Source organism: Sylvia atricapilla, chromosome 10 (genome assembly GCF_009819655.1).
Source record: "Sylvia atricapilla isolate bSylAtr1 chromosome 10, bSylAtr1.pri, whole genome shotgun sequence".
Lineage (NCBI taxonomy): Eukaryota > Metazoa > Chordata > Aves > Passeriformes > Sylviidae > Sylvia > Sylvia atricapilla.
In genome coordinates, this window is record NC_089149.1 from 21,558,021 (window position 1) to 21,566,760 (window position 8,740).

An 8,740-nucleotide genomic window follows, 5' to 3' on the forward strand; every position below is an offset into this window, starting at 1 on the left:
TCATAGGATTGCCTCGGGATTTACCAAGGCATTCACGAAAGCTGAATTTGGCCCAGAATTCAGGAAAGAAGAGTGCTTTTAGCATTTGCTTCCCCGAAAGAATCGAGCTTGCCAGTTTCTTTTAGCATGAGAGGCCGAGCCTGTGATGTCAGTGACCACTGCGCTGGTTTCCTGGCTGCCTGCCCACAGCACGGCCCCACGCCAGGAGTGGGGAGCAAGGCTGCACCCCCTGCCTTTGTGCTCGTATCCAGGCATCAGGGAGTGCTCCCTGGCAACTCATCCCTCAGAAATACCACCGTGCTTGCTTCAGAGGAGACAAAAGACACAATTTCTGTTGCCAGGGGTAAAACAAAACAAAGGAAAAAGCAACAGCAGTCACCCCTTCAGGTTGTGTTAAGGTGACCCCAGAGCAAGTTCTGCTTCTTCTGACCCCCACTGCCCACAGCTCCCTCTCTCAGCACATATCCTGCTCCTGCAAGATTTCCCCCCTCCAACACCCAGACTCTACCAGTGACCCAGGAGAAAAGCCTTTCAGTTCGGCTGGAGCCCTTCTGTTCATCATCATCCCTTGTGAGTACCTGGCAGCATCTCTGCCCCTCTGGGAGCAGGGTCACCCAGTGGTCTCAGGGAGGGTTTCCTCACCTGAGATTTAGGTTGTTTAAAGTCCTTGGCCCTCTAAAAGCCCCGAGTCGTGTTGGTATAAAAAGCAGAGTCTTCAAGGTTTGCTTTCAGTTTTCTGGTGATGTTTATTATTTGATATCTCAGAATTTTCTCCGCTCCCAGCCGAGGTCCGGACAGCAGCTGGGACACGAGGTGACTGCCCCCTGATGGGATGTTCCCTTACATTTATACAGATAACTACCTGTTGGTTATTTACTATTTTGTACCAATACCCAGTGCCCACACTAAAAGTGTCATTTCTACTTTGATCCAATCAACTCTAGCTACCTTGTGCCATCACCACCCCGAAAGATGGAGGACGAGGAAGAAGAAGGACATGAGGTACCACCCAAATTCCATCATCTTGTCCCCCATTTACCTCTATTCTATGAGCCCTAAAACTACTGAATTTTGTATCTTCTACTGTGCTAAACTACTCTTTTCACATCTTGGTGGTTTGCAGTTCCTTTCTCTATATCAGAAACCTCTCCCATGGAGTAAAATCAAACCCAGTGTTTTCCTGGGCTCTGTGCCAAGGTCTCCGAGCCCCCTGGATCGGCTCCACACCCCCCTGTCTAGGGCTCAAATTCCCTTCCTTGGGTCCCAGGCCATCCAAGGGGATGTCCTGGACTCCAACACAGTCGCTCACTGGAGTGCCAGGGCCATGTCCCCACGCCTGGGCATGGCACTGCCTGACACATTCCACTACCCCCGAAAAAGTGCATACCTCAAAATTAACATCTCAGTTAGAGAGTGTCCATCAAAGGAATCAGCAGCTCAGTATCCACAGCACCATTATCCCAATGATCACAGCCAGGTCAGAGCCATTCCCACCAGAGTGAATCCCTTCTACCAAGCTCAACACACACCAAAGGTAAAAATCCCAGTGCATTTCCCTTCATTCAGTGCTGTGATGCCATGATCCTCTAAGTTGTCAAACTCCCTGTTCAGTTTCCCACCAAGGCTGGTTTGCCCAATGTGCTTTTCTGGGAGTAGAGCATGGGATGGGAAGCCCTGGCCGAGCTCTCTGCCAGCCCCACACACCTCATGCATCCCTTCTCTCTGGCTGCTTACCAGAAAGTGCTCTCAGGGAGTTTGGGACACAGACTTTCAGCAGACCCTGCCAACCCCTGCTCCTTATTAGACTTTTTTTTTAAAGCCTGAAAGAAATGGCACAGTGTGCAAGGAAGAGGTATAAAATAGAGACTGCAGAGATATGAACAGTCTGGAAAATGTGAATCTTTGCCTTCCACTACTGAATCTGTCCATGGAGAAATGTGCCCTCTGACCCAACATACCTTGCACATCTGCCTGTGTAATACAGAATTTGTACTAGATACACCCTGTGCTTAAAATACATGCATTTTACGCACTCAGTGTATAAGCAGTATTTTCAGAGCCATTTTCCTTTGATAAGAAGCCCTTTTCCATGATCTGTTGCAGGCAGGTGAAACTTGTCACTTCTTTTTTTTTTTTTTTTTCCAAATGATGAAGCATTTCCCCCAGGCTAGATACTGGCCTTCTGCCTCTTTGTTTCAGTTAAATAAAATTATGCTAAGTAGTCACACTCAGGTACCTTTGGCATGACAGAGTAGAGAGGCAGCCATGAAATCTCTCTTTAAAGCTGTTTCTCCCAGGCATCACAGTTGTGCCTTTATTCCCAAGTTCATGATTATCCCATCCATGCCCACTGCAGGTCTGTGACCTCGTGTTCAGAGAGCCCTGCCCTGCTGTGAGCCCCCTCCTCCCCCCTGTGCCTCCAGCCCACCCTCACACACATCACAGCAGGCCCAGGGAGCCAGCCCCTGCAAGCTCCTCTTGGCTGCCTCCCTCTTGACCAGACATCTTCTCCAGCTCTGAAAAGCCCTGCTGAGTTTCCAGAGCTAGGAAAGATTAAATCATCACCCTTGTAGATGTAACATACCAAAGTAGGATCCATGAGAGAGTCCACCGTGTTTGCAGAGCTTGTGAAAAGCTGGGGGATGTTTGTAAGTGTCCAGTGAATGAAGTGGCCTGTTCTGTAGGTTTTGATCCCTGAATTGAAGGGTTCATGAGCATCCCTTGGCAGGGCAGCACCAGCTGGGAGGGCCCAGAACAGGGACTTCCCTATATTCCCTCCAGAATTCAGATATATTTAAGGGAGAAAATACCTCTTTGTTGTACTGTTTGGGAGGTAAATATGATCAGATGTGGCTTTTCTTTGTATAATTTCACTCTTCCTTCATATTCTTCCCATCTCTTTCCCTCTGAGATTTATTTAATCCTACTTGAGAAAGAAAACTGATCAAGATTCTGCTGATGCTGAATCATGATTTAATTTCTCCTGGCCGTTTTACTCTCGAGGATTTAGCAATTCTCTCCAAGACCCTTAACTGCTCTTGTCTTCTGTTAATTAAAAACCAGCTAGGATCACCTGCTAATTGCACACTGGTTTAACAAAGCCTGGCCTGTTGCTGTGTTTAAGTGACACATGAATAGGCAACAGCAGGTTTTACTGGCACTTCTCTTCAAGTTTGTGGGTTTTGCAGGTCCTGTGCTGAGTTGGGAAAAAGGTCTCGCTAGAAATATTTTTCTTGAGAAATAGTTAAAAGAATATTCTTATGTTTCAAATCTTGCATAAAATTCACAACATCGATAGATTTTAACTATCAACAACAGGGGAAGAAACAAGGAACGCAAAGGAAAACCAGCACAACCACTGTGACCATGCCATGACCTTGTTCCAGTGTGTCCTGGCAAGGGATGGTGAGTCCCCACGGCTGGGGGCATCCAGCTGCTTGGGCAGTTCAGGCAAGCTGCACCATCTGAGGATGTCACTGTCCATTTTTCAGCATCTTAGAACAGCTCTGGGAGTCCCATGGCTCATTCCTATTCATCGCACAACATACCCCTCACCTACTGTGCATTAAAAAAAAAAAAAAGGCAAAACAAAACCAAACAACAACTTTCTGTAAATACAGTGTTATTTTCCCCGCAGCCTCCTTAGCATCTCTCCGTGGAAATTCCGTGTCCGCCCCAGTGACCCGTAGCGGGGTGTCTCAGCTCTAGAGGCACACCACGGGCAGCAGCGGGCACCGCACGGCCAAAAGCGCTCCGCGGTCCTTCGGGAAGGATGAGTCCGTCTGACACCCTTGGTTTCGCTCATATAAAGAATTCCTGCTCCTCGTCCTGCGCCGGGAGGTCCGGGCTGGCCCGCGGGGCTGGCGGGGGGCAGCCCGGAGCTCCGGGCGCTCTGCTCCCGGCCCGGGCAGCGGCGGCCGCGGGGGCTGCGGCCGGCAGGAGGCTGCTCCGCAGGGCGCCGGGGAAGCGGCTCAGCGGGCAGCGGCCGCTGCCGGCATTCCCCACGGCCAGCCCGGTGTCCGCGTCGGTCTCCGGTGCCCGATGCCGGCGGCTGTCCGGGAGAGGAGCCTGCGGCGCCCCGGCCGCCTGCCCGCGGAGCGGAGGCGCTTCCCAGCACGGCCGGGCTGCTGCCGCACCGCCGGGACAGCGCCAGCGCCTCTGCAGGCTGCTGCCGCCTCGCTCAGAGCCGAGGACTTCACCTGGGAAAGATTTTCTTTTCTCCTTCAGAGCTCTGACCTCCTGGCTTCTCCGCCCAGGATTAGCCTGTTTTACGGGGAGAGGCGCTGCCATGGAGTCCTGCGAAATTTCTCTACTGCTTTTATTATTAGGGTGCTGGGAAAGCCCGATGTTTGTTTCGAGGGTCCTGGAGCTGCTTTGAACCTGTTGAAAACGAGAGAGAAGCCAGTTATCCCACAGTTCTAGCTTGAACAAGGGTGGTGCTCTTGCCCAGCGTCACTGTGCTGGGGTCACCTGCAGCCTCAGTCAATACACCTGGGGACGTCCGTGCCAAAGTAGGCTGTGGATACAAAAACTCCACATGCATTCCAGGGAACCTAGAGGAGCACTCTGAAAGGAGAGCCACTGCCAGTTACCACAAGGGCTTCAGGGGAAAATGACAACTCCACGTGGAGTCTGTGAGCAGAGCCTTGGGTTTAGTTTGCAATATGGCAGAAGGTCGGGGCTGGGGGGTAAATTGCAGGTATTTAGAAGAAAGATTTACAGTATGAGCTGAGGAGTTGCAGAATAAATCACTAGGCTGCTGTCTGGAGCTTGGACACAAGTTGCATCCTCAAGTTCAAGTGGATTACACCTTCCTTTGCGAGGAGCACAGTGCAGCATGGTCACATCCCCAAAAAAGCTTCCAAATTTCCTGCCGGTGAATTCATGTACATCTGTCAGCTCAAAGACTTTGTATCTACAGCAGGAAGAGCCACAGAGTAATTTAGGAAGGGACCTTGGCAGGTCACCTGGCCCAGTCCCCTGTTTCAGGTAGGACCAACTTCAAAGCTATGTGAAAGTACCCAGGGCCTGGACCACTGAGAGGGTGCAAACCAGTTTATAAATTGATATTGAATGATATCAAGGGCTACCCTAAGATTAGTGTTCAAAGCAGCATAAAAATAGGCTGAACCAAGTAATTAACTTTACCTGTAACAGAGGACTTCTGGAAGGAAAAACAAAAGGCCAGGGCAAATAATTTAAAATCCAAATTGAAGGAAAAAAATAACCCGAGGTGGGAGGGGTTGTTGCAGTGGGAAGAAGGCACAATGAGCCAAACTGCCATTCTACTCACGTGTATAATTCTCACTACATATGTTCTCAGCACAGACTATGTCTCTTTTTATTTTTTTTAATTTGTAGTTATATAACCTCTGGACCACACACTTCGACAGAAAAAGCAGAGGTTCCCTAGGACACATCTCTTCATCAGTTTTGCCCAACTGCAACTCACTTGTGATCTCACAACCTCGGTTGCTGGCAGTGCTGTATCAACATTACACTTACAAAACTTCTGGTTTTGGATGTCAAAAATCTGCTTTGAAAAACATTTATACAGCAATGACTTATCAGAAAAAGATTAGGCTGCTACAATATTTTTTGAGGCAGAGGAGGGAAGCTGTAAAGCTAGTGTGCCTTAGAAAGTATTAATAATCTGCATTTCAGGCAAGCAGTAATGATGTTAATTTAACTGTATAAAAACATTCCAAGGATCAGTGCCTATATTTATCAACAGCATCACAGCACTGGCAGACACCAATTACTGCATTCACAAATTCAAAAGAAAACACGAACATGAAACAAAATCGTTATTTCCATTTTGAACTAGTCCTGCTTTCCTTGGGAAAAAAAGCAGATAAACCCTCCTCTCGAGAGCACCACAGACATACCTTGAGCAGAATCGTGTTTCCTTCGTAGTCCTGTGTCTGCCACCTGGTGCTGCTGATAGGAACGCAGGGGTTGGGCAGGAGGGGCACCAGCTGCCCGATTTCCTGCACCTTGAACTGCAAGGCTGAGGAGTCCCTGGGCTCGGCCGCCACCCCGATGGGCAGCTGCTTCAGGCACAGCTGCACGGCCACGTGTGGGGTGCTGTGCAGCACAAAGACACACAAAGTGCTTTTCTGCACGGTGGCTTCTCTCTGGAGGATCATCTCGTAGAGCCTCACTGCATCCTCATAGTTATCGAAGCTGCAGTAGAGGGTGACGCGCAGGATTTCGGGGCCGCAGTGCACCCGCCTGATGCCCCACACGGGCAGCTGCTCATCCAGGCCATAGAAGTCCTGGTGGCATGGGGCATAGGGGGGGCTTTGCCCGTGGGCAAACTGGGCACGCTGGTACCGCCAGGGAGGGCGCTGGAATTGCTCATGGACCTGGAAAATGCGTTCCTCCCCCAAGTCCTCGTGCAGAAAAACGACGACGGATATTCCGGGAAAGCTGCAGCTCCTCTTGCGGTACCTCTCGCAGTATTTCCGTGGAGGAATTCGCTCAGACACCAGGAAAAGGCGAATGTCCAGGCAGAGCCACTCCAAAAGCCGATCCAGAGTTTGCTGCAGAGGAAATGAGTGTCCCAAATGGGTGAGGAGATGCACAGTCATCAGAGACTCTGCTCCATCATCCATTGCAAGGACTCCTGGCAAAAAATTAAAACAGACAAATTGATGCCTTCCTTCTACTCTTTGCCTCAGGAACACAAGGGTGTACTCTGAGCCTCGAACAGAGTAAGTTCAGACCCCTGCAGGCTTTGCAGTAACCTGATGAAGCACGTGGGTAAGCACAGGGAACATCAGAGGGGGCAGGTGCAGAGTGACAAGGCTTTAAGCGAGCGGTCCCAGGTCACATCCCAGCGGAGCTTGGCTCAAGGCTCATTCCCAGCTCTGGAGCTCTTGTCACTGGGTACACGTGACCCAAGTGTCCACTAACAGCTCTGTATCCTGCTCCTGTCGTTGATAGCACAGGACAGCGGAGATGCACAGCACTGGAACACAAGCAGAGATTTCCCAGCATGAGGTGATGCTCACTTGTCTCTCGGCAGTGGAAGCGGCCGCTCCAGACCCAGCCGAGTCCCACCAGTGCAGTCGCTGCCTTCTGCAAAGCCCATGTGGCACTCATGGCTGAAACCCTCAGCAAATTTTCTTGTAGTCAGCAGGCTGGCTTTGGCTCATTGTGAAAATCCTGTGATCTCTGTGAGTCCCACCCTTCTGGGGCACACAGATAAGCTATTCTTTGAAAATGAGGAAGGAAAACAGAATAACAAAAGAAAAAACCCAACCGTGTGAACATAACAGATAACAATAAGGGCAGATATAAATCAGGAAAGAGGAGCTTTGGGAAAAAACCTCGACTCATAGTTACACCCTTCACAACAATGGCAGCTTGCTGCCTAACTGGAAACCAGGTCCTGGGTTACTGTACATAGCCCATAAAAGCTGGGTACCAGGCTTCCCAGTTTGAGTGCTCTCTATGCTTCTTTTTCATTATTTTTTTTTTTTCTTTCTTTTTTTTTCTTTTTTTCTTTTTTTTTCTTTTTTTTTTTTTCTTTTTTTCCCTGAGATACCCGTGTAATCAGCAGTCTTAATCAAAGTCCAAGAGTTTTTTTTCTTCATCCATGGGTTTACATATTGGTACTTAACTTAGCTAACTGCATAAGTGACAACAGGAATGCTAAAAATACACTGCTTTCCAGGTCTCTTCTAGTGTCTGGACCATGAATCACACTGTCCCTTCATCTCCCTATTTGCCAGCCCAGGAGCAACACAAGACAGGTCAAGCCAAACCCATTTCCTATACAGAACTGCTCCCACTACAGCCAGTATTTAAATCAAAACTGGGGCCTCTGGTGATCTGTCCAGCTCCATCTAATTCAGAGCAGCACACCTCTCTCTGCTGACATGCCAACTTCCCTCTCAAACAGCCAAGCACACAAAGCAGTGGTTCACTGTTAAGAAATCCCAGCATAAATAAGTCTGTTATTCAAAATTCTGAACTATTCTTTGTAATATGACCCTAACTTTATATTCAACTAAGTAAAATCTCCAAGGTCTAAAGGTACAAGCAGCAGTGCCTTGGTTTCTTTTAGGGACATCCCTCTCATTGGTAGAAACTCACATTTATGCTTTAAAAGCCACACTGACACCTATGTACAATAAAAATAAAAAAGACTGTCTAGAAAAGGAGGAAAAAAATTATTTTGCACCCACCTGCAACACTTCGAGCAAGTAACAACTGCTGTTGGGAGGGAGACAAAACCAAAATCCAGCCTTCAGACAATTACAGGAAGAGAGTGAAGAGAAGAGTGCAAGTGCTCAAAACATTAAAATTCTCTAGATGAGCTCTGAACAACACAATTTTACTAAAATATGGGAAAGGAAATGATTCATCAACTCCTTGCTACAGGGCAGGGGCAGGCAGTCATCTGCCTTCCTGCCTGTGAAGAACAGGGGAATTTGCCTGTACAGGAAAACACTGAAACTAAGTTCATCAGGGCTTGGTTTGTAGCTGGAAGCAGCTCCCATGAGCAGGTTCCCCTATTGCCACCCCAGGTGATCCCTTGGGCTGCTGCTCCACCACAGCCCCAGTGCCTGCCCCCAGCCCCTTTCTCCCTGCACCCGCAAACTGCTCCCTCTCAGGGCAGTGAGGAGGGAGCAAAAGGGCCAAAAGTGCTGCTGTCCTCCTGCAGTGCCATCACTGCTGGCTTGTGCAGCTCTCAGCCCCGTCCATGCTCCAGTCTGCTGGATAAAATCCC

General features: G+C 49.1%; 1 protein-coding gene across 5 annotated transcripts; it reads right to left on the reverse strand.

The window, feature by feature from the left end:
- Positions 1 to 3,605: 3,605 nt before the first annotated feature.
- FAM124B (family with sequence similarity 124 member B) lies at positions 3,606 to 8,322 on the reverse strand. 5 transcript variants are annotated; one of them, XM_066326267.1, is made up of 4 exons: positions 8,196 to 8,322; positions 6,750 to 7,219; positions 5,889 to 6,628; positions 3,606 to 4,380 (listed from the first exon to the last, which is right to left on the reverse strand). In XM_066326267.1, exons 3-4 carry the CDS (start codon positions 6,615 to 6,617, stop codon positions 3,802 to 3,804), a joined length of 1,308 nt encoding a protein of 435 aa, XP_066182364.1. In that variant the 5' UTR covers positions 6,618 to 6,628; positions 6,750 to 7,219; positions 8,196 to 8,322; the 3' UTR covers positions 3,606 to 3,801. The 5 variants fall into 5 exon arrangements, with proteins under 5 accessions (XP_066182364.1, XP_066182361.1, XP_066182365.1 ...); XM_066326264.1 differs by having other exon boundaries at positions 5,889 to 7,219; XM_066326268.1 differs by lacking the exon at positions 6,750 to 7,219 and having other exon boundaries at positions 8,196 to 8,313.
- Between the last annotated feature and the right edge of the window lie 418 nt (positions 8,323 to 8,740).

What these genes read in the sequence shown, in the direction of transcription:
- FAM124B (XM_066326267.1), bottom strand. Translation starts at nt 6,617, where the DNA reads ATGGATGATGGAGCAGAGTCTCTGATGACTGTGCATCTCCTCACCCAT. An exon ending in GAAACACGATTCTGCTCAAG is followed by an intron (nt 4,381 to 5,888) that starts GTATGTCTGTGG and finishes CGTTTTCAACAG; the next exon opens with GTTCAAAGCAGCTCCAGGAC.